Source organism: Megalops cyprinoides, chromosome 22 (genome assembly GCF_013368585.1).
Source record: "Megalops cyprinoides isolate fMegCyp1 chromosome 22, fMegCyp1.pri, whole genome shotgun sequence".
NCBI lineage: Eukaryota > Metazoa > Chordata > Actinopteri > Elopiformes > Megalopidae > Megalops > Megalops cyprinoides.
The window spans coordinates 15,485,940-15,511,608 of NC_050604.1; the positions used below are offsets into that span (position 1 = coordinate 15,485,940).

Here is a 25,669-nt window from a genome sequence, read left to right on the forward strand (position 1 = left end):
TGAAGTCAGACTGAGATTACTAGGAGAGTTGATGACCCCCCTCCCCGCGCTACTAAACCGAAGCGGATGCAATACACCTTGCAGTCACAAGACGCACAGGTCCCGCCTGTATCCCCCTGTTGGTAGAAGCAGTAAATTTTGTCATTTTTGCGGCGGTACCGTTTGAGGATTGGCCGGGTGGCTTGTCTGTAGACGGCTCTCCGGAGTGCCGGGGACACTCAGACGGAGACAGAGGGTAAGGAGTGGGAAGGGTAAACGACACACTGACACTCGCACACGCGCGCATAGAAGGGTGGACGAAACGCGACAAGGAACTCAAGGTCTCTCAGCGAGCTGAAACGGCGACGGAGGAGGTCATGCAGCAGGCGGACGAGGGATCCTGCGTGTCCAAAATCTGCAGGCAGCGGAGCCCCTACAGCGCTCTCAAGACCTTCCCCAGCAAGCGGATCGCGGGGAAGGCAAGATATGACAGACCCACCATGGTGGCGATCCCGCATCTGGGAGGAGGCGGGGGCGGGCATCATTTTCAACATCTTAACCCCCATCACCAGCACCTACAGCACCTGCAGCATCAGCAGCCCTCCCTCAGCAGCAGTAGCAGCGAGCACCACCACGTATCCCAGCGTTTCCCGTACGAGAACGGGCCCAGCTTCAGAGTCGCGACATCTACATCAGCAACAGCCTCGGCGGCAGCGGCATCGTCGGCCAGCCCGCGGAGGGTCGGCGGCACAGCTGGGCACCAAGTCTCCACAGCATCCATCCACGAGCCTCCAGACTGCACCCAAGGACTAAGCGCAGGTAGCTATTCTAGTGTGGCTTACTACTTCGTGCGAACACAACTACGGGAAAGTTGTATGTAGTTACGTATGCTTGCTATATTTCTTAAATGCACGAGGAACGGCTTGGCTTTTGCCTGCATCTTTAACAACTCTCCACAAACAGTTTACTGTGCTTAAGTGGTTATTCAGACATCTGACTGAATGTAAACTCCGCGTGTATGTAAACGTTGAGCATTTAGAGCATTTCATGGAGAGATGTTTTCTGTAGCAACGTGTTATGTATCTTTCACTTTGTCGTAATAAGCGGATGGACTCAGAATCCCGAAATATTTTGTTTTGCTTTACTTCGTTTGAATTTTTATAGACTCTAGTAAGCTTTCAAGACTAAGCTGCCTCCATCAGTGTTCAAGTTGAAATGTGTGTTGCTCAAGTTGCTCTTATATCAGTAACTAGTCTGTCGAACGGAAGGATTGCAACACGCGTTTTGAAACATGATTTATATGGAATCAGAAAAATATTTCAGAATCTTTGCGTCATGATTTTACGTAGAGGACGCGGATGCCTTTCTTCAAAAAAGCAGAATATATTTGATCAGTTTAACCATTTCAATGCGAAACAATGTGCTCACGTTTATAGACAACAATCAGTTTTGTCTCATGGGGATTGTACTTACAGTACACATGCACTACATGCCTTGGCTGTGCGTGTGTGCGTGCGTACGTGCGTATGCGGGTGTGTGTGGGTGTGTGTGTGTGGGTGTGGGGGGGGGGGTGTCTATGTGTGTGTACTGTGCGTGCGTGTCCTTGTGAGAGATACACTGTGACAGCGAAGGTGCGATGACAGTTGATGAGTGTATGTTGATGAGTGGTGACCGATGAGGCGTGGCCAATATGTGTCTGCAGACCAAAGTCTCTTCGAACACCAGCTGCTCCTCCCATACTGTGTGTGTGTGTGTGTGTGTGTGTGTGTTCAGAACACTGAAACCAGCTGCAAACCAGGTCCAGGGTTTCTAAGTGCATCTATGGCCTCTGTCCCCACCATGTCTCTCAAGAAGAATTTCCTGTACCTCTGACCTTGAAAATCTCCACCTTGCTCATCATCTTTCATTTCCTGTGATTATGATGACATGTCAAATCATGAACAAAGGACAGCAAAACTGGCTTGCATAAACCTATGCATATTTATATATTGGTTTTTTCATTGTTGAATGTGTGTGTGTGTGTGTGTGTGTGTGTGTGTGCGTGTGTGTGTGTGTGTGTCTGTGTCTGCGTGTGTGCTTGTGTGCGTGTGTGTATGTGCGAGTGAGTGTCTGTGAGTGAATGTATTTGTGTGTGCATATGAGCGAGTGTCCATATACATGCATATGCACATGAATCACTCTGAGCTCTGTGCTTGTTGGGGGGTTTGACTGAGGCAGAAGGTAGAGTAATAGCCCCATTGCAAAGAGGGGTGTGCTGTCGTGTCAGCCACATTGTTTTAAGAATACCGGAAGGCAGGGCAGATAAGTGTCCTTATCTCTCAGCCCATAGGCGGGCCCAGCCTTCAAACCCCGCCTCGCTTTCGTTTCCCTGCAGACACGGTCCGCTGACACCTGCGGCTTGGGAGATAGCAGATCCCGTCTCCACCAGGGATTAGAGGCTGGCATGCTAACGCAGGCAGGGGTGTGATGTTGGTAGGAGAAGGAGATGGAGAGGCTGTTGGTGCTTGTGCAGCCATTTGGTGCTACAAGCTGAACTGATATCAGACGAGGAACAAGTGAGCTCTAAGGCTTCTGTCTGACAGCACTGTGGTCTGACCTCACTGTCGTGCCATTGGCAGAGAGCTGGTGGTTTTTGTGGACTGAGTAACATTTGCTTTTTTGGGGGTGTTTGCAGTATCTCGTGTTTGCTGGGAAACAAGTGGTTAATGCCCTCTTGAAATTGAGCTGTGAGAACATGTCTGGAAACAGATGCTGATACACTGTGGTTGCAACTCTGGCTGATCAGATGATTTACGCAGCTTATGGTAGGACAATTTACAGGATTGGTCACAGGCTTGCAGCAGTGCATGTGATGAGCCAAAGGTCTTCTGTTGTGAGCATGAAAGGACCAATCATAACCTCTCCTCCATTTATAGAAAAAAAAGAGATTTCTTAAGTAAATGGAGGATAGATGTTTAAAAATGAGAATCAAGCTTTACTGTTTAAAACATTTTGAATCCACTCCTTTGGCAGTCTAATATCCCTTTTGACCTAGACCACCCCACACTATAGTACAAAAATTTTAAAATTTAAAATGTACTGTTAGTTCCGAGATACTTGTTTTGAGCACACATTCTAGATTTTTTGTTAGTAGTCTGTAGTAATAATTCCAGCAGTTCCAGTAATATTCCAGATGTTTCAATGGGTTACATGCTGCACATACTCATAATGAACACATGGTATGTTCCCATGTAACAGTTACACAATGTGATATAAGCTCGAGAAGGTCTCTGACATTGATTACTTAAAGAGATCCCCCTGGTGGTGCTCAAGTCTGACTATGTAGACTGAAGTAGTCAATATAAATACACCTGTAAGCAAAACAGTTATATGTACTGACTGTTAAATAGTGTGCTGATTGTTGGATCACTGTATGAGTTGTATAAAGCTGGCTGCATGAAACCAGTATCTAAGGCCATTGAAAACAGTAAATTAACATGTATAGCTGTATGTTTACATGCTAGTTTGTATGAATTTGTTGCCTAGAATGACCTATTTTGATTGAAGATTTCAAAAAGGCAGGTAGTGGTGCCAGAAATACTTTGGGCAAAAATTTTCAAGCCTAATCTATGAGGTTATCTCCATTAGCCACATTGATATGTAAGCCACAGCCTACAGAGCACACAGCTGACTAGTAAGTGCCGAAAGAACCTCGCTTGACCCCTTTTCCCAAACAACCAGCTATGTCTCTCTCTGGCTGGCCACATTGTATGCTTACTCTAAAAGATCAGTTTTCTTTGTAGGAGATTGTACAGATCTGCTTGCATTTGCAGCAGACTGCTTCCTCCATCATCTGTTCGATAAACAAGGTCACGCCTGTAACAATGCTCTACCCACATCTAGTCCTAGTACTGTGGTTGAATGTTGGACTGACCTGCATTCAACAACGACATCCCCTACCGCTGGCTGTATGAGGGACTGACATTTTTAGCATGGCCAGACTTAAGTGCACCTTGATGCATGCTGGTAGAAACAAGGCATATGGGCTTGTGGTTCTGTGGCTTGAAGGCCTGCACCAGATATAAGCCATTCATTGCATGTTCATAGTCTGTGGGATAACCATCCCTTTCTCCAAGAAATGTTTGAGATTGATGAAGCCTTCTTGACTGTGGTTCTTGAGAGCACGTGCTGAAAAACTCAATTTGCATTTGACTGCAACAGGAACAGGGTCATTAACTCTACTAATAAGCCAAAGAACATGACTGAAAACTGCACATCTCTTCTTTTGGTTCTGTCACAGACACAATGTAAAAATGCAACAGGTTTCGGTAGACTGAACTTGCAGCTCAGGTAGGGTTCTTTCTTGCCCTTCAACCACTAAGGTGTTGAACCTTAACCTATTGAGAGCCAGTGTCAGACAGACTCCACCCCAGCCATGCGTGACTTTAGTGATGTCATAGCCTTGCCTGTGCTCTCAGATGAGGCTTGAAAGGGATGTGTCAATGTGTTAAATAAGCAGTATGCGAAGTCTGTTAGCCAGCAAATCTCCACTCTAGCAGTTGACCTGAGGACCCAGGACATCACTACGAGCTACTCAGAGTTAAACTCTGCAACCATTTCACAGCAATGCTACATGAACCAGCTGTGCTGATTGATTCGCCAATCGGAAGAAAATCTCTATCTAGGCCACTGTGCAAACTGATTCCATGGGGAGCAAACTCACCTGATTTTAAAGTCTGAGATGATAATTCTGCACTTTTCATTAACTGATGCTGCTCTTTAGCAGGTGTGTTTCAGATTGAACTGATTCCGACTACAGGATATCTGGTCTCTCTGTGAGTCTCTAGAGAAAAACAAATCTTCCTTAAGCAATACTCTGTGAAACATGATGTTGTACAGTCTTTTCATGCTGAAGTGAGCTGCGGTAGTTTGCTTACTGCTCCTTTATTGACAGTTTTGTGAACAAACAGTGCCTTCTGTATTTATTAATAAATACGACCAATAAATATGCAATCAAACATGTGCATTGGATTTTTTGCATTAAAAAATCTTGCACTTCAATCTTTATAGTGTTGCAGTTTTTTTCAGAAATAATGGATTTTATTCCTATTGTGGCATGGATTATACTGACAAGATGCTTCCTGTAGTGTTTTGTGAGGTTCTTGTGCTTCTGAGTGGGATTTTTGACTATTACCCCTTTCATTGTTGTCCTAAATTCTTCAGAGCTTTTGGTTTTCATTTGTGAACTGCTTTGATTTCAAACCACAGATGTTCAGTTGGATTGAGGTCTGGTTGAAATGATTCACTTAGAACATATTGTGGTGGAAAACTATTCCCAGTCTGGGCCAGGTAGACCGGGGGGTCCCTACGCACTTGTACAATAATTCACCAAGTTATGTAATTTATATATACCCTTTTGTAATAATTTCAGAAAGTGAATTCCAGTTCCCAATAAAGAAGAAATGTAATTCGCAAGAGTCTGATGTAATTGGTTTATTGTATATATTACAAATCACAAACAGTAAGCCGGGCTGGTCCGCGTGGAGCAATATACACATTCACTCTGCCCAATCATTCTAAATAAACCCCCTAAATGCATCTCTCTTTTATGCTTATTCCCCTACCTTCTCAAGACCCAAGCCCCCTCCTTCAATTTCATAACACATTTTCTGTACACTATCGTTTTTTTCAAGATCACACCTGTCTAATTATAAAAACAAATAATTATCCCGCCTTGTCTGTACACTATTATCTCCAAGACCATGCATATCTAATATATAAAAAATTGTTAATTACTTGCTCTGGCCTGTCTGATATCTACTCGGCAACGCTTGGCAGGGTCGCGCATGTGCCTATCTAATATCTGATTGGCAATGCCTGCCAGGGTCGCACATGCGCCTGTCTGATATCTGCTTGGCAATGCCTGCCCAGGTTGCACATGTCTAAAAATAACTGATTATTTGCTTTTAGCTTAACTACAGAGTCCAACTATTTTTATCTTAAACTCAAGGTCCATCTTCCGGGCAATGTCCGAACAGTGTCTAACTCCCATTATCAGCCCCAACGACAGGCCATACTTTGTAACTTACGGCATACAGATCTCTCACAGCAGCATACCCCTCCCATAGTCTCCTGTACACTTCTAACCCTTCTTTCTAGTTTCTGCTCACATGCATACAAAGTATAATAGGATATATATTGTTTATTTAAGCCTAGCACATTAAACTGTCTGGTTTCCTTATATACTTCCAGACCTCCACATGCATAGTAAAGATAAAGTAAATGGCTGATTTAATATGTCAATAACTGGTTAAAATCAAAAACTAACATCTACTGGCAATGCCTACCATCTTCATGCTCTTTTATCTCCACCAAGCAACAAGCTTATTCGTACCATGTCAAGCCCCACGTTTCTCTGGTGGGGTGAAAGTGGCAATGCTTATAATTTGCATATGAGGTATACACTTAGTCAAAAATTTTCCACCACAATATATTTTGAGCTCTGCCAATTTTTGTAGATTTGGTTAAATAGGTAGGATCTTTGTTATGCTAAAATATTCTTATCTAACAGCCAACAGTCGACCAATCGACCCTCTTGCCAGATAGAACTAGGTATTGGCCGAAATGTCCTGGTATGCACCTGTATTTGCAAAATCACCCCAAAACATAATAATCCCATATTTCACACTTGGCATGGGCTCTTTGTCAACATAAACTTCGCCTTTTTATTCCAAACATCACGGCGATAAGCATGTCCAAAAAACTCAATTTTAATTTCACCTGACAATGAGACATGCTTCCGGTTGTCATTCTGATGCGATTCACCAGATTCTAGGTGCCTGTTTTTGTGGCTCGCCTTCAAAAGAGGCTTCTTGCTTGCAACCCAGCCAGAATGCAATGTTCACGCATGCAACTTTAAATGGGACTCTCTGACCACTGCTTTGACAGTCTATCGTGGCAAGATAGACTCTTAATAAGGGAAACTAATATGGAAAGTGGTAGATTCCGCTTTTTTATTTCCTTTATAGCCACCTTCCAGCCTGTGGAGGTCAGTGAACATTTACCTGCTGCTGTCAGAGAGCTCTCTAACCCTGACTATGATTATTCACAATACTAATGTGGCCTGTGTGTCCTCTCTTTTGGTACTATAAGGAAACAGGACGCCTCTGTGTAGCTCCAGACACTTCCTTTGAAATGCCAATAAGCAGAATATTGGTATGCATATGTTTTGTCGGATTTTGTTTTAAACATTGCTTAAAGGTGTAAATAAATTTGACCCTCATGTTTGCTGGATCAAAATTCATTATATGTGAACCATCTGAATGGTTGCTCTGGGCATTTCTATTTAAAGTACAACATTTAAAAATGTAATAATAAAAAAATGATCCAATATGCTTGTTTTTGATAGCTTGTTTTTTTTTTTTTTTTTGCTCCTGTTAAGTCAAGGCTATTAATAAATATAAAGGGCACTCTATGTTCACAACAAGAGTAAGTTATCAACAAAGGAGAGTAAGTAAAATGAACCCGCACCAGTGAGAAATCTCATTGGCCTTTTATATGCTTGCTTACGCCACTGTTGGATTGTGTTTATTTGATCTGATCCCCAAAGTAGTTTGCTTACTGCTTTGGGGAGTCTGTGTAACAGGTCTACAGATAGCTGGGACGATTTGTATGGTAGCATATTGATGTCAGGTTGACATCAGTCAGGGTCAGAATTCAGTGATCGCCAGAGTGGTGTTGTAAGCAGTGAGTAACTTTTTGTTCCTAGTCCAGTGTAACTGTTTCTGTATCTTCACACAAGTGCATGCCAGGACTAAGCACCAAGCCTTATCAGAATATGAATGCCTATACAATATCTAATGTATTTATAAAGTGACCATTGTCTAATCACTAGCTGCCAGCCACACTGTAACTGTTTATTGATACACATTTTAACATGGTGATTAAGGTGCACCTAGGCCATTATACCCTTGTACTACATCAGTGTACCCCTGTATCATCGTCAGGCACCAGCCACAATCACTCACAAGTGTTTTTGATTCAAGCTTTGCTGTAAAACCAGACATTGTGCCCATTAACTGTGCTTGACAGTTCTGTCCTCAGACTAGTTTTCATGGCTTTAGCTACTGGACAGGTTGAATAAGTAGGTTTTGATTTAAAGATATGCAACAAACAGATTCCATGTGTGCAGGTGGTTTGTAGCATAGAACAGGAATGCATTGCTGAAATTGACCTCAGTAGAATCATAACTGACAGAGACATATGCCGTATGAGTCATCATATAAGATTTTAATGTAACACTAATAAGACTTTAACTCTTTAATAACCCTCACAAATACAAGAACCTATTTTTTGCATTCGTTCTTACCTCAAATCCTAATGATTAATAAGGATGGATTTCACAGATATAGCTTCTTTCAAGGATCTCAAAGCACATTACAATGGAGAGATGTGACTCACCCCGACCCACCAGTAATGTGTAGCACCCACTTGGGCAGCCATTTTGCACCGGAACACTCAGCAACTACCAGCAGGAGGGAACTGCTTTGGCAGATATACTGGATGATGATTAGATGGCCATTGAATGACACAGCGTTGGAATTCAACCAGCATATTGGGGCAACGCCTCTTCTTGCTGATAAGTAACACTGGGTCTTTAATGACCCCAGCAAGTCAGGACCTCAGTTTAACAGCTCATCCAAAAGATACGTAATATCCCCATCTCTGCGCTGGTGCATTGGCCTTGGTCCTGGTGTAGACTATCCCCTACTGGCCTACTGACACCACTCCCTTTAGCAGTCCTAGGAGACCTCCCATCCAAGTGCTGACCAAGCCCAGTTCTGCATCAGCCATTACTTATCTAATTGATTAGGTAATGACTTTGGCTATCAGTCCTGTTCTCTTCTGACTTACTGCCTTTAGGTTCTGCACTTTGACTGGCAGGTTAATCATCCTGCTGATTAGGCATGAGGTGCCTGGTCTCTGCATAGACCTTAAAGGACCCTGACCCCATCCCACTGTGAATATGTATGTGCCGAATGCACCCCTTTGTACTGTAATACGGCATGTAATTGGCCCCTGCATCTTGGCAAGCCTTTGTTTGCTGGGAGACAGCACCAGCAAAGAGATGTGAGAGAATTCAGTCTAAAATAAATGTAATAACCACGGTTGCACTGGGGAAGGGAAGAGGCAGAGTTTCATTATACCCACAAACAAAGCCATGGCAGACAAAAATCAATTGAATCAGATATGAGAACAATTGCCCCTGATGTATGGTCAGGATGGAACTGTGTGTGTGTGTGTGTGTGTGTGTGTGTGTCTGTCTGTGAGAGAGAGTGTGTGGTTGTGTGTTTTTGGCTTTGCATTGGTTTGTGTCTGTTGCAATGCATGTCTTTATGTGCCTTTTTATCCTCAATAGGCTCTGCATTTCTGTAAATGCGTTTTTACATTCTAGTTTATTCATGTCTGTCTCTGAGTATGTGTGTGGCAGAGTGGGGGGGAAAACAGGGCGGGGGGCAATCTTTTTAATTTAGTACCCTGGAATAGGGGGAAAGATGCATAACCGCCTCTCCAAATTCAGTGCAATAAAGCAAATTGCATTTAAAAGCTTCTCCAAAGAGTCGTGATTAAAATAAATGGCGGTCGTATATTTCCCTCTCGCAGCACATGTCGACTTTAATGAAATTTTATGAGCCTCTCTCTGTGTGCCATCAGAGGAGGAATAATACCAGACACATCTCGCTGGGCAGACACATGCAGCACACGTATGAATAAATCTTCACAGCTGTATCTGCCGCTGAAAAGCAAAGCATACTTAAACATGAACCTGCGGATCACGTGGGTGACATCGCTGCCATCAAAGCAGATAATTACCACTGCTTCCTTTGCATGAAATCATTACTTTAGCGGTACTAAAACAAATGGGAGATTGAGGGGGGGGGGGGGGGGGGCTCTGTCTTTTGGGCATGTGGAGTTTTGAGCTTTTTTTTTTATTATTTGAGTCAGGGGGGGGGGGGGGTTGGGATCATAAAAGGGTGCCTGGCCTCTTTTTAAATGCTCGTATCTTCGTCTCCCAAATGAGATGCAAATGTAGGAATCTGAGCCCCAAGAATTGTCTACATGACGTTTGTCCGTTTTCAGTGGTTTTTGTCTGTTTTAGCCACTGGCCTCTTACCTAGTGTCAATGAGAGGCAGCGGAGATCAGGAAAGAGCAGGTGGAAAGAGGGGAGAAAGAGTGAGAGAAGGAGAGATGGGGTGGAGTAGGGAAAGAAAAAATACACCGACTGCCACCATGAGTAATGCGGGCCCCAGGGCAATTATTCAAAACGTGAATGTTATCTGTGAGGGCGAAAATAGAAACTGCTGGTGTGAAAAAAAAAAAAATTATGGAAACAGCATAACTTCCTCATTATTCCAGCTCCCTTCATGCCGTTTTGCTTCCTCAGACAATTTAGTGGACTTTGTAGATTACTTATTACTGTGATTTGATGATTATTGGTATTATCAAGATATTTGTTCATTTGATGTCTTCATTTTAAAGAATCATTTTTTCCATTTGATTCCAAAGGGTTTATTTGCAGTAAATGTAAATATAAGGCACTAAACACATTCGCTCTGACATCTCATTATTTTAATGTTGTCACCTCATTTGAATTTTCAGCATTTCTGTCCTAGACTATAATGTTCCATCTGAATTGTGCTGCAGGAATGCATTATCTAAATTGTGATTGCCCTTTAAATTAAGTCGTTAGGCAAGAGGCTTGGGAGTACATGTTGTTTTAATGCAAGGGGTGTATTAGACATGCTGCCATTTTGAAGTGAAAAAGAAACACTTGGAAAGGTTATTACGCTTAAAAAAGAAAACGAGATTTGCAAAGCCGCAAGATTAAGTGGTGATGGCAATATGTCCCCCACACACACCCACACACATACACACAAACACAGGCAGGCACACATATGGACGCTCATTCACCCACGCCTTGACTCAGCCCTTCCTTAAACGATAAAATGAATGACACATATTGTGTACTCAATTCTGATGCACTTGATTTCTGAACCATTTATGTTCCTACGAATGTTAGATATTTTTAGAAACTTGCTCTTACCAAATATGTGCTATTTGGCATTTATGACTCCAGCCTACTGCCATTGTTGCAGTCAGTACCACATTGGTGTGTCATGTCTTCTGTGCGTTGAAAATTGACTCACACACTTTGAACCCTGGTGCACTGCTGTCATGGACCAGGTCACAAATGAACAGACTAGTCCTAGTCTAAAGACCTAGCTTTAAAAGGCAAGAGCAGATTAAATGATAAGAAGACCTTTTAAGACACTTCTCAAACAGACTTCTTCTGTTAAGATGACCTTGCCCTATTTTCTGCCATTTTCAGCATTTTCCTGCAGTGTCTTTTTCCAGCAGAGTAACATAGAGCAAGGGTGCATGGCTTGTAGCTACAACATTGCTGGTTTGATCCCCCTCTGGGGCACTGCTGTTGTACCCATGGGAAAGGTACTTAACACACAATTGCCTGAGTAAATATCCAGCTATATAAATGGATAAAATTGTAACCTATGTAAGTTGCTCTGGATAAGAGCATCTGCTAAATGCCGATAACGTAAAGTAGTGTAATGTGCAGTTGCTGTACTGATAATTAACTCTGAGCTGTATAATGTATTTTTTCCAATGGAGGCCTGAGGCATGTTTACAGCTGACAATAACTGTGTACTGCTGTAGTGTCCTTGGCTGGTCCTTGCATGATTCTGTTCTGTTACATCCCTTTGCATGTTTACTTATAATTGATTTGCCCCTATCAAAAGCAGCTTTCACTCACTACCTGAGACTCATTAATACAGCATGTTTGTTTAGCTGGTGCAGTGTCTGTAGTGGTAAAGGTCTTATAGTAGGATATAGTAGTAAAGTGCCACAGGTGGACTGTACAGTCAGTGTAGGATGCTGTGTGACTGTTCTATGCAGAGCTAGCAGATGCTCGTTGATGATGCCTGTTCCACACTTCAGTGTTTTTGTAGCGCTGTTGGGCAGCTCTCGATATTTTTGAGGGTGTAATATTGGAAAGCAGGCCTTAGAACATTGACATGGAACTACCTGGCCTGAATACCCAAACACATTGTGCTCCATTTGCATCTCAAGTGTTACAAGATCATATCTCCTGGGGAGGCCAAGAATAACTGTCGAACCTGTCAAGTCAGTACTTGCTTCAGCAGGAAGAGGGAAGTACCCTAATGCCACATGTTCCACCTCAGAAAGATAAGTCCAGCTGGTGCACAGTAAAACAGAAAGGGATCATACTGGTATTGCAGGTTCACTTGTGATCCGTGGTGTCAGACAGCATTGTGTGTGCTTGAATGAGTTCCCCACTTGCTGCCACCTGCAGCTCTTGGTGCATTTAGGTCCTAAGGTCAGAGATCAGAGGCTGGATGCAGTCGGGAGAGCTTTGCAGTTGCAGTAAGTGGCTTGTATAGTGACCCGTGGAGGTCCACCACAGGTTTAAAAACAAAAGGCGCTTACCCTCTCAGCTCAACACCAGCCAGTGGACATCTCTCCTCATAAGTAAGGAATGGGGGTGGCAGTGCTCACAACAGTGGCGGCTAGTGAGCTGGAAACAGGGGAAGCCCAAACATTACCTTTTAATCTATCATTACTTTCAGCCTGGTCCGCTTAATCCTCCTTGATTTTGTGCTATTTGCAAAAATATAAATTTGTGTGCTATTACGAAAGCTACAGCATGAGATTGTTTGGGCTTCCCCTGTTTCCAGCTCACCAGCCACCACTGGCTCACAATATATCCTATAGTCATCAGAAACACTTGGAAGGTAATAATTGTTTAACAAAACAACTGACAATGACTTTGATATGACTTTTAATAAAAGATGAAGAAAGACTGTGATATTAGTTCACTTGAATGATGACCACAGACTTACTGTAAGTTGTAATATGAATGAATGATGAAACCCAGTTTTAATATGACCCCTGAAAGAATGATTAATGAATGGATCTTCCTCTGTATTTTAAGAAGTGTATTTAATTGTGTTCCGCAAATGAATGGGGGTCAGAGGCGTTTCCCATGAGATCGTTGCTGTGTATTTGTCTGGCAGTGCACCATAAGTGAATTGCAAATCTTTAAAGTGAAGAGCATTTATTAAAAGTAATCACCAGCAGACGCTGAGGCGCGAGCCCCAGGAATAAAAAGCGTTTCATCTGGCCCCACACATGCCTTAATCAGGCCTGTCAGAGTGTGTAACTGCGTACTCAGGCAAGGTCAACCCAAGGCAAGTGGACCGATAATGGAGCAGATGCCAGCGTGAATGCTGAAGTGAGCAGTGGGGAGAGGGAGAAGGGGGAAAAGCAGGGGAGGGAGAGAGAGAGAGAGAGAGAGAGAGAGAGAGAAATGGTTGGTGGCTATGACTTGCAGTCAGAGTGTAAATACTGGGCCATTCTGATTATAGCCAGATCAGAATAAAAAAAACATTAACACACTGAAGTCTGAAAACACACAGCTAGAAGGATCGTGTTTCCTGCCAGCGTGTATGTTCAACAATGGACAGGGCAGATGTCTTTTTTTTCCAAATAACAGTTGATTTGTGCCAAAACGAAAGGTATCTAGATAGGTATCTATCTAGATACAGACTTGACATAAACAATTGCATTAAGAGCTGTGGTTGGATGACAGCCAGCAGTCCATGTGGCCAATGTCATGGAAGACAATTTATATTTTCTCTCCCTTCTGTACTACTCCGGCAGTTGAAAGATGGCACGAGACAAATACGAACTTAAACAACAATAGGCTAATATGTCATGTCTAGATAAGAGTACTGCAGACGATAACAGCGGAAACTTTACTTAAAAGGACAACGATAGCAGCAGTGGTTTATCTGGGGTGTGCGTGCGTGCGCGCATACATGTGCGCATGTCTTGACGCCTGTGCACGTGGCCATAGCACGTGGTGCTGCTTTCCTGCTGTCTAAGTGCAAGCGTTTTGTTAATTTCTCAGAAAACAACCAAGCTTGCACACCAAAATGGAAGCCCATACAGAGATGCTTACATGCAGATATCGAGAATGGTTAAACTGAGCCGCCTCTGTAGAAATAACCAGGTGCACAGTTTGCCTAGATTTAGCAAGACAGGAAGTGGTTACATAGTCAGCTAATCAGTTTCCACTGGCTGGTCAACAATAGAGGTGGAAACTGCAGAGCTCCAAGCAGATGTGCTTTCTGTTTGTCTAAAAACAAAACCCTGTCTCTCATTTGGTGACAGAACTTATGTAATATCAATATCTCATGTCACCCACAGACCCTGCATGGGAGAGACAAACCTAAATTTGCATGCCCTATTAGTTAAGGTGGGGGATAAATGTAGAGCAGTTGTTTAAATGTGTGTTGTGTGTAGACAGAAGGCTTGCGGGATGTGCTGTTCTTTACTGAATGTATGTTAGGGTGAGACGGGCTGTGTGCTTCTTCCCTTAATGCTTAGCGACTTCCAGAAGAAGGCATTACAGGCTGGGTGACTACCAATCTGTGTATATGTGTCACAATATTTGTCTTCTCTATGATGCTTTGTGTAGCGCTGTAATGTCCCTAGCAACAGTTATTCCCATAGTAGAAGGGTTATGGGCAAGAAAATAGGATGAGCGTTTCAGTAGATGTTTCGATTCATATAAGGCAATGCACTTAGAAGCTGCGTGTCCTTGATTCCCTCTCCCAGAGAACCGGTTGATCCTGGATGTCTTTGCACAGCAGTGCAGTCGGGTGCTGAGTCTTCTCAACAACAATGGCAAGTTTTTGGACCCTCTGCCCCCGCCCCTTCCGGCATCATCAGCCCTGATGTCCCGCATTAAGCAGGAGGATGGGGACTTGGCAGCGGAGCGTCCGGGGGGCCCATGCCTGGCGGGGGACCCCGAGGCTCAGGAGGCGGGGCCGGAGTCCCTGCAGGCCCACAGGAGGCAGCAGCAGACCTCGGCCTTCCTGCAGGCCTTCACCGAGTCCCTCCAGGGCTACCTGATCGCCGGGCTCCGCCCCAGCCACGGCCACGCCCCGGGCGGGGACTACTGCCACTCCTCGGACCCCGACCCCCTCTCCGCGTCCCCCGCCCACACGCTGGGGGGCTGGAACTCCCCCACACCCTCCGAGTCCCAGGGACACCCTTCCTCCACGCTGCCCGAGGAAGAGGAGGAGGAAGAGAGCTGCTGCCCCCGCTGCCTGGAACTGGAGCAGGAGGTGCTGTGCCTGCAGCAGGAGAACGAGGAGCTGCGGCGCAAGCTGGACGGCGTACCAGGTACTGCCCCCTAATGGCCGGCTGATCTCATTACATTGTTGTTGTATTATCAACTGGCGCCAGACAGGCGAGGCTTTCTGGCTCAGCTGTTTTTGCCAAGTGCAGCCATCCTTTTGTGCATAAATGAGGGTTTGCTTCGGACTGCACCAGTGTGTGTTATGTAATCATTCATGTGTTTAAAATGGCAATTCACAGCCATATCTGAAGTGCATGCCCATCACTAATGGCCTGAACCTGATGGCTTTATTTATGCGCCCGGTACTTCAGAGCACAAATCAGTGCTTTTTAATGCGATCAATCCACCCTCCCCTCTCAGATATATTAGCATGAATAGAGGCTCTCTCTCTACCTCTCTCCCTCCCTCTTTTCTTCCTTCACTCTTTCTCTCTCCACTGGCAGTTCCCTGTCAAACCGTGCTGGACTTCTTTAAGAGGGTCTTGCTGCACCACAATCAGTTTAGCCAGCCAGCGTCACCAGAGGAGCAGCTGACAGAGGTAAGGAAACTGTCCCCTGCAGCAAGGTCATGGTTAAGCTCAGGGTCAGGGCCAAGACCAAGAGTTTTTATGTAACATACGTAGTTTCATTTCTGTACCCGAAGGTGCAGCTTCAAGTGGAAGAGTACCAATTTTAAAACACCCACAGGAAGTGGTTAGAGCTTGCCTGATAGAAACTGTTGTCTTAGGAGACTGTGACCGAATCATTACTGTGTTTGGGTGTGTACTGAAACTGAGGGGGGAAATACCAATGTGCATTTTGGCTACATACTGAATTGGCTGTACCCTCCTGTAGAATGAAATATAATAAATCATTTTGCTCTTGTTATTGAGACTCGCATTACGCACAGAACACAGAGGATTTGTTTAGTGCAAAGTCTGAGAGTGCTGCTCCCCAGACAGTCCATTCTACATGTTCTGTCAGTTGTCTTCATGCATTTTCATGTAAAATGAAACACTAGCTAGCGGGGCATTCCATAGGAAATATCAAAAATGTATCATGACGTTCTTGTCAGTTTAGTCACCATTCTGACAAACACTGTCGTAGGTTACCTGTGACGTGACAAAAATCAGGATCTCGCTTGTCTGGCGTTGTCATTTACTTACAGGCACAATGTTTGCAATTGGGCTTTCCTCAACATTTTGTTTGTCACAGAATGTGCTAGATACCATAAAATGTCCGTGTCGCAGAGGCGTTGCTTGACATGTGCCTCTGCATCCTGCCCTTGGTCGATATTCCTTTATGCTGTTTAATCCTCTGTCCTCGTCTGAATCGGCTACGCTCGGTGGCAGATTTCAGCGCAGCTGCTGGATGCAAAACAGTCCACTGAAAGACGGCTGTCATTAATATTCCGGCCCCATCTCCCGGTCTGGTCTGAGGTCTGCCTTCGCCGGGGCGAGGGTGTCATTGAGACTGGAAATTAAACTCCCCATCGCACGGCATCGTGATCAGCGAAAAATGAATCATGCATCAGCCAGCTGCAGGCTGAGAGACGCGGTAAGAAGGGGCCCGTACGCGGGGGCCGTTTACCTAACGAGAGAGTCGCGAGGCTTGTGGAAAACAGCCTGACGATAAGAGCTATCTGCAAAGCAACCCGGGCACCGCAGAGGAAGACGAACCTCGACAGCCAGACAGACACCCCCCTAACGTTAGGCACCCCCTCACAGCTGATTCATTGATTGGCTATGAAGGAAAAGTAGAAAGCTGCCGTCGGCATGGCGATGCAGAGGGGAAGCGTCAGAGAGCACACCCTTAACATGGCGTTTTTGTCATTGTGTTACATTGTTATTATGAAGCGTGCTGACCTGTGATGTTTTTTTTTTTTTTGGGTGGGTGGGTGGGGGGGTTTGTACTGAACACCTCAACCTCTACCAGAAGCTGAGCGGAAGGTGCTCTGTGGTTTTCTTTTCATCTCGCTGCTGTCTTCATTTACCTGGCCCAAGCTTCATGTGCAGAGAGCTACAAAAGAGACGAGCTGCATAATGTTCAAGTCTACTGTTATTTATACATAACTCCGCACAGTCAGTTTAACCCATGGGACACTTCAAATTTTTAGGCTTTCTTTCTTATATTCTATTCTGACTATATACTAAAAAGAAATAAGGACATTTTTCTATCCATTTTATCTAAAATGGTTTTATTAATCTGGCATGTTCAAAAGAGAGAAAATAGATCAGAAGGAAATATCACTGACTTTTCATGTTGTATTTTATAAAGTAAGACTAAAGGCATGCAATTTAGCTCCGTACTAATAGATGCTTTCATGTGCTTGGATAGGAAAGAGTTACTCATGGCTTCTTGGTCATTTTCTTATTTGGTGTGAGACATGTGGAACCATGAGAAGTCCCCCTGATGGTGTCCTGTGCTCTCCAAGGCTGTGTCTACCATGTAAGATCACCCTGTTTACAGCATATTTCACAGTTGCAGAAAACATGGCTCCATTTAGGTAGATAGAAGGGGGAAATAACAGTGCTGTTTTGGGACAAATTTGTCATAACCACACTCTCATTATAACTCAAATATGTAGCACTCATTGTTGTGGTGCAGGGCTGCAATATCAGTTGCATCATTACTGGGTGTGAAATTACTCATTTACTGTAAAGTGGCAGCCACCTCTTGCAGTGATACATGTGTGGTGAATTAAGCTGCACATGAAACCAGTGACTATTAAAATGGAGATCAGCATGCAAATGCATGTAGGCTTCTGAGAATGAAGAAAAAGTCATTTTCAGTCAAGTGTTACGGAAGACACGTCAATATATAGAATCTGTGCAAAAACTCCCCCGCCTTTCACTTGTTGCTAGATGTTTTAAACAGGTGGGTTATCGTAGCAGTTTTCAAAGGTAGTTTAACAATGCCACGATCAGTTTGTTTATTCTTCTCCACGGTCTCTTGACTGACTTTTGTGCTTAACTGAAAATGATTGCCATGACTGCCCAACAAAAGGACTTGGCCGACTATCACTGTGAAAATCTAAGTAGTTATTTTTGGAAAGCGTATCTAATGATGACTAAAACAGGATAGATCACGGAAGCGTTGATCAGCAGGAGAGAAACATGAGAGCTGTACTGTGTTGTGGATAAGAGCAATATTACCGTGTGCATTGCGGTCACGCTGGTAATGATTTCATTCTGTTTTATAACATTAATACCCTTACTGTTGTGCGCTGACTGTGGCCCGTCGCTGCCTTTTTCCCAGGGCAGTAAGCAGCTCCTGGGGAACTACCCTGTCTTCATCACCAACAAGCAGTGGGACGAGGCGGTCAACTCCTCCAAGAAGGACGGGCGTCGGCTGCTGCGCTACCTGATCCGCTTCGTCTTCACCACCGACGAGCTCAAGTACTCCTGCGGCCTGGGCAAGAGGAAGCGATCGGTTCAGATGGGCGAGGCCGGCCCGGAGAGAAGGCCCCTCAACCCCGTCAAAGTCACCTGCCTCAGAGGTACTGAGACACGACGGCCCACACCGAGGAATGCGAGATAATGCTGCTTATGTTGTGGACGCTGCCACAGCATTCAGAGAAGAGTTAAACACACGGCGTTAATTATGATGTCATGGGATGTTATGGAAACCACGTTGCTTTGTAACAATTGTTAATGTCATGTCTGTAGAAAGTCACCATATTCTTATTAAGTTACCCTGGAAACATTGTCAGCTGTGATCTGCCTGGCTGAACTGTGACACACTCCACCATGTGTTTAGCTCTTCCTGCTCTCTGTGTCACTGTTTGTGAAGATGGAGAGCACCTCCAGTGGCAGGCGGATCTCCCCCAAATGTTCCACTGAGAGGCACAGAAGGTCTTTTCTGCCTGCAGCCATCAAACTATACAACTCTTCCCCTCTCTGCTGCAACATGGGATTGACTGGCACCTGATGCCCTGTGCTGTTACCCCCCCCCACATAATCTTTGCACATGGACAATAACTGTTCTCTAGCCATCTGGTCAGGATTTGCACTATACAGTTACCATTGTTATGCACATAACTGTTTTTCTACTGCACTTCATACTGTATAATAGCAATAACCTTACCCTTGTTTATTCTTGTTTCATAATTCGTTATATACTATGTATATAATCATAGCACAAGCATGAAAACTTCTCTATCTCACTATTCTCATTTATTTATTATATGAGAGCTACAGAAGTACCGCACAACGCATAATTGCACAAACATCTTTCTATTTGTTGTATTGTATACCTCTCTATTTATTTTATTCAATTTATTCTTTTGTTGTTTTTGATGTGTGCCGGACGGTGCAGTTGTGACACTCAAATTTCCTTCAGGATTAATGAAGTATTTCTTATTCTTATTCTTATTCTTATTCATTTTTCCTTCAGCTGAGTAACCTGCTTGTTTGTGGGGTAATAATGTCATACCCAGGATGTGAACCACAATGCAACATTCAGCCATCCAGAGTTTAATATCGGCCAGAGGCAATATTGATATTAGTGTTGTTTATTGTAACTGTGTTTCTTTTTTTTTTTCTTTTTTTTCTTTTTTCTTTCTGTATCCACCTCCCATCGACCCCCCTGCAGAGTTCATCCGCATGCACTGCGCCTCCAACCCGGACTGGTGGATGCCCTCAGAGGAGCAGATCAACAAGGTGTTCAGCGACGCGGTGGGGCACGCGCGGCAGGGCAGGGCGGTGGGCACCTTCCTGGGCAGCAGCGGGAGCTGCAGCAGCGGGGGCAGCAGCAGCTTCTACCTGGAGGGCTTCGACGGCCACGTGTCCCAGGACGACCTCTTCCTGCGTGGCTCCCAGGAGGGGGACTGAGTCCGGGTCTCGGCAGGGACGGGGTCCTCGTGTTTATGTCCCGGTGCCGGAACTGTGGAACTCTGGGAATTCTGTAAGGCTCAGTAAACATTCCAGATTGCAGCGGAGCCCCCTTTGATCCTGGGAAGAAATCGCATAATTTGTGTTTGTTTTTTTTCCCGTCTTCTGTTCTTGTTGATCATCTCATTGTCAGGATCCTTCTCTTATGGTGAGTAAAAACATATTTCTGAGGTACACACCTCTTCAGAGTGTGTATTTCACTGATATTGCTGGCAGGAGCACATCCTTTTGTCAAACAAGGAGCTGCTATCAGTAACCTGGGTATCATTGCTAAGGAAAAGGATTTTGATTAAGGCTGTGGCTAGTAAGATTAGAGTTTAACATATATGGTCATTATTCATGTTCCTCAATGAGTCAGCTTAAATTAAAGAATCCCAGCAAACATTCCCTTGACACCATGTTGCTGAAACATGTAGCATCAGTCTTGTCTGATTGCTGTCACAGCAATACTATGAAAATGTTATACGATGTTTTTCATACCATGCCCTTCCACAGACTGAGGAAATGGTCTGTCCATCCATGCAGTTGGTAGGTGTCAGTATGCAGGAATTAAGTCTCAGCGCCACACTAGCAGTAGAGGTGGACTTAATGTGCTTTTCTTAGGACAAAAATTAACCAGAAATACTTCCAGTAACATGCCTGTTTTTTAGTATATCTCAAAGCTAGCTGCGCAGGACAACTTGAGGGGCCTGTGTCAGATGGAACCAGCCAGAGACAAACAGCATATTATTGTCTGGCTCACAGCAAGTGCTGGTCCCATCATCAAAGTCTCCTACAGTTGGTGCTCTGGCAGCCAATCCAAGCAAGGTGGGCGCAGGTGTTTAAACTCTCCATCCATCACCTGGCCTCACACACCTCATTACTGCATTGACAGTTTGCTTTTACAAGACTGGCATTTCCAACAAAAACAGCCATCTGAGGCTTGTACTGCTCGCATTCTGAGCTGTCAGGGTGAGGGGCGCTCCCCCAGGTGAGTGTGGTCAGTTTCGGAAGGACGGCCTGGCACCTCACCCCTCCCGACACACTGTCTCCCTTACAGGTACCTTCCTTCACCTCACGAAAATCTTCAAATCTAAAAACCTCTCACAGCAGTACACATGGGCACATGGTCAGATCTTATTTGCTGAGTAAATATTCCTAGAAATTAATTTTAACAGTCACTCTCTTCGGGGCATAACTAGTGTATATACTGTCAAATGAACTGAAGTCGTTTAAGTGCACGACATCTCCTAATGGGCCGCCACTTGGTTGTGGTCAGGTTAACTGTCAGTCATTTAGTTGAATTTCACTCCTGTTAAATGTCACATATCACATGGTCATGTTTGCTCCCTATACAGAGGTGCTGTTAAGAAAGACCCACGCAATATTTACAGTATGAGACACTGCACTCAGTTTTGGTCCCCTTCCCTCTATGTCAGCTTGTATACTGTATGATCAGGGCTTGTATTTCTCTCATTTTTCTCCGTTTTGTTTTCAGCAAGATTATTGGAATATCTGTTGCATTTGTCTAATTCCCATGCCAGTAAAGTTCTTTATGTTGGATGAAAAGAGATTAATGCCATTGATGTGATCAATGCCATTGGCTCAATGTAACAAATGTAATTAACTGAATGAAGTGACCTACTAAGCCATTAATTAAAATTTTACGTTTGCTGAAAACAGCTCATTTTAAAAAGTGAGCTGAAAAGAGTTGAAAAAAGTGAACATTGTGTTTAAAATACATCAAATGACAAAAAATACTGAGTTATGCAAGCCCTGTATATGAAAGCCAATGGCCACTTGTGCAGTGGTTACACATTCCAAATCCACTTTCTTCGTCTGATCATGCTTGTCCTGCTGTCTCCATGGCCTCCCCTGGAAGTGGCACAGGTTCAGGAGCAGTGTGCCAGTGTCTCTTCAGATCCCTGTACCACTGTGCAACATCTCAGGACCAAGGGCCTTTTTAAGCGAATCCAGCATAAATTCATGGCAGGCCAGGCATGTACTCAGCTTCGTACTGTATGCCCAGAGGCTGTCGCTCATAGCATCATACTCCCAGAAGCCACCTCTCATTGCCGCCTCATAGCCACTTCTCAAAGCCTCATACTCTGTTAAGCTCCTGCTCCAAGCAGCCATGCCTCACCCCATAAAGTAGGTACTGGGAGAACAATCATTGTAAAGTTGGAACTGGGAGAACAGCTTAGTCCACAGTGTGTTTCTGCTCACAGTTGAGTGGGTGCATGTGTGTGTAAGCGTGAGTGAGAGTAAGGTTTTATATAGAGTCGCATCCAGTCAAAAAGGGTGACCAAATACTCACATGTACAGCAGTTAATAAACAAGCACTCCCACAATGCTATGGAAAAGGGGCCTTATTTATCCGTAATAAAAATGCACACATTGGTACTTCAGAATCAGCCAAGAAGCATTTTATTTGTGTATTTATTGGTCTTCCATAATTGCCTTTTTTCAAACCTCAATATTAATTTACTATATGTGGAAGAAGCTGTTTTTCTTCAAAGCAGTACTCTGTCTTTTTTTATGGTTTGGCAGTTTTGGCTTCACCACATCCAGGAAATAAAAGTATAGTGGCTCAGCACTTTATTCAAACAATGCTTACATTTTTTTTTAATGTAAGAGATGAGTTCAGCTAATCTCAAAGGGATAGTAATGCCTACATTTACATGATAAAGTCAATTTTGCATTTTCAGATGAAAGTTTGTGACAGGAAAGTCATTTTTTATTGTCTGAGATACTGATAGGGCAAAACATTTGGTTTTGTGTAGAGAATATGTGCCTGATTAATTAAAAGACTGTTGGGCTAAGGGGGATGCTTACAGGGGAAGTCACAATGTGCACAACGCATGTTTTTTATGTCAATTTTGTTTTCTAATTAGGGTATGACTCAATTGGCTGATTGTCATCCACATCTCCAGAGCACACACTCCACATTCCTCTTCCCGATAGTGGATAAGCACAGGCAAATGGCAATATTGAGCAATTTGGTATTGAACTGTGGAACTCTGAACACCTGAGGCATAGTTTGAGCTGAACAGCTTTTGACACTGTGTATAAGATACAGGTTGAAAGGCAGTCTGTATTGCCCCCTGTTAGCAAACAGACATGTTCAGCAAATGTGAAGACATTGTTCAGATCAAGAAATTTTAGAGGTATGCAAAGTTTTGTGGTTCTATGCCAAAATGCATAATCAGATGTCCTTATCTACTGGACTATTTAGACCTAAATATTTTGTCTGTATTTAGACTGTTGCCATCCTTAATCTATATACCTTATTAATGCATGTTTTTTAGTTAACAGTTTAATATTTATTAGGTAAAGGTGCTCTTGGAAAAACCAAAGCTTTTGTAGTAATTGTTTTTTTTTCCATTTTAAACCTGTTTGTTTGCTGAGCTTCAGAATATGAGGGTTTTGGATAGTTTTGCTGTACAATATAATGGTAGCCTGTAAAAATAAGATTGGCTGACAAATTGTGTGTGTTGAAAAGGAGACACATAATAATGACTTTGTTTATTTAAAATGGTTGACATACAATGAGAAGTGCCCTTCATTTAAAAATAATTGATTTCTCAGAAATCTTGGCATTCCATAAATATTAAATAGAGCTTAGCAGATCAAATGCAGATACTTTTAGATTTTGTGAGAACTTCAGACTCCAGAATCCAAAATGAAGTTATTCCATATATCAAATTTCATACATGATATGTAATATGTATATATATAGCAATCATTTTACTCATCCAAAAATAACCAAATACATTTTTATTTGACTGGAATGTGTACATAGCACCTCAGTTTTTCATTGTTCACCACTTTTCCCTCTTTTTACACATTCACATCTATAGGGGACTCAAGGCATTTATCCCAGATTTCCATGGTTTTGTTTTTGAATATTACAGTTACAACATGTAATGTAATTTTTTTACAACAAGAAAGACAGTCATGACAATGCCTTACAGTGAAACTTCTGTTGGATTTATATAGAGCCACCTGTACATGTCAGAATGAGGAATTTCATTTTGGTAAGAAACTGTTAATTGATTGACCATGCTGCTTTTTTTAACAAACATTCCAACTTCCTATGTTAACAAATTAAAGTTTTAATTTGTTTTCAAATATGGATGTTTTTAATACTGTTTTGCCTTTCACTGTAAGCATTTACAAACAAGAAAAAGCACTTATATACATATATGTACATAAATATATACATGTATCCACCTATTGCTGTGCAAAAGTCTTAAACTGATTCTTCATTGATGTATTATTGCATGAAGAAGGAAGAGTACTGGGAGAAGAGGCTTGCATCAGTCAGTGTTTGACAAGCATATCAAATCAGCAAGTACAGAGGAACATCACCTGTAATTGGCAAACCCAGGAAAAATCTGTCTAAGGACAATCAATATTTGAAGATGATAGACAAGCACTGGATTGGCAACACAACCTGTAGAAGACTCAGGAGTTTGTCCATCAATATTATAAAAGTCAACCTTGACATCAGGACTTAAGGGATGTATTGCAAGACAAAAAATATAACATACACAGAAAGTTTTCGTTTCTAAATTCATTACAATGTACGTTTAAGACTTTTGAACAGCACCCACATGCACACCAGGCTTCCTGGGTGTCAAAGGTATCTTTCCATAACAGGTTCTCTGTTCAAATAAAATGGAGGCACACATGTTCAGTCCATTATAGAGTCCATGTAGAAAGTCTACCCTGAAAACTCAGCCAAAATGCCTCTAATGTTGTGATGCTTACAGTTCGAATGACCTTTGTGAATGTGTACCAACTGTTCACTTTCAAACATATTTTTTTATTATCAAAGTGACTGTTCATGTAAACACTGTGAATCAGATGAAGTACCTTTTGAATTGCTGTTACATTTGAATATTTTTGTGTTCTGTAAAGTTCCTTCCATAATTTCTGCTTATTGGACTCAAATCTTATGAATGATTAACATATTCCAAGATTGGACATATTAAAAATGTTTTGAGTAATATTACTCTGCTTCTATTTCATGGTTCACTAGTGTATTCACAAAATAAATATATATACAGCTCTCAGGGTCAAGGGGAAATTAATGTCAAGGTGGTCTTGTTGTGGGGCAATAGCACTGTATAGTCAATTAACAACTGAGAATTTTTCTTCTGTGTCCAAGGCCCCCTTGATTTGAAAGCATCTGAAAGGTAAACGGCAAGACTACAAACCAATGAGCAAAACATTAGAGCAACACCCAGCCACAAACAAATGTCTTTTAAGATGCTCCATAGCTTCCAATAGTGTGAGAATTTAAATGAAGAACAGAGACCTCTTTTATTTATTTATTTATTTATTCATCCATCCATCAATTTTTCGCTGAACATTACACTCCCTCTCTCCAGTGAATCAAAAGTGAATGCATACTTGATTCCCTGAAATAAGTCAGTGTTTTATAATTTCAGTGTGAGCCCTCAAAAAGGTTCAAGTGGCTATCCAGGGCCAATTAAAGTACTTTACATTTTTCCAGGATGTTATTTATTTTTTTTTTTTTCAGAATATTGGTCAAAATGAGCGTATTCACTGTGAGTTTGTTCAATCCAGAGAGAGGGAAAGGGGAGAAGAC

At 43.0% G+C, this 25,669-nt stretch overlaps 1 protein-coding gene across 1 annotated transcript; it reads left to right on the plus strand.

Moving 5' to 3' along the window:
* Positions 1 to 277: 277 nt before the first annotated feature.
* Positions 278 to 20,013, plus strand: LOC118769383 (BEN domain-containing protein 4-like). Its single transcript, XM_036516416.1, has 5 exons — positions 278 to 798; positions 14,678 to 15,247; positions 15,647 to 15,741; positions 18,440 to 18,680; positions 19,775 to 20,013. The coding sequence occupies exons 1-5, from the start codon at positions 357 to 359 to the stop codon at positions 20,011 to 20,013; spliced, it is 1,587 nt and encodes a 528-aa protein (XP_036372309.1). The 5' UTR covers positions 278 to 356.
* The last annotated feature ends 5,656 nt before the right edge of the window (positions 20,014 to 25,669 follow it).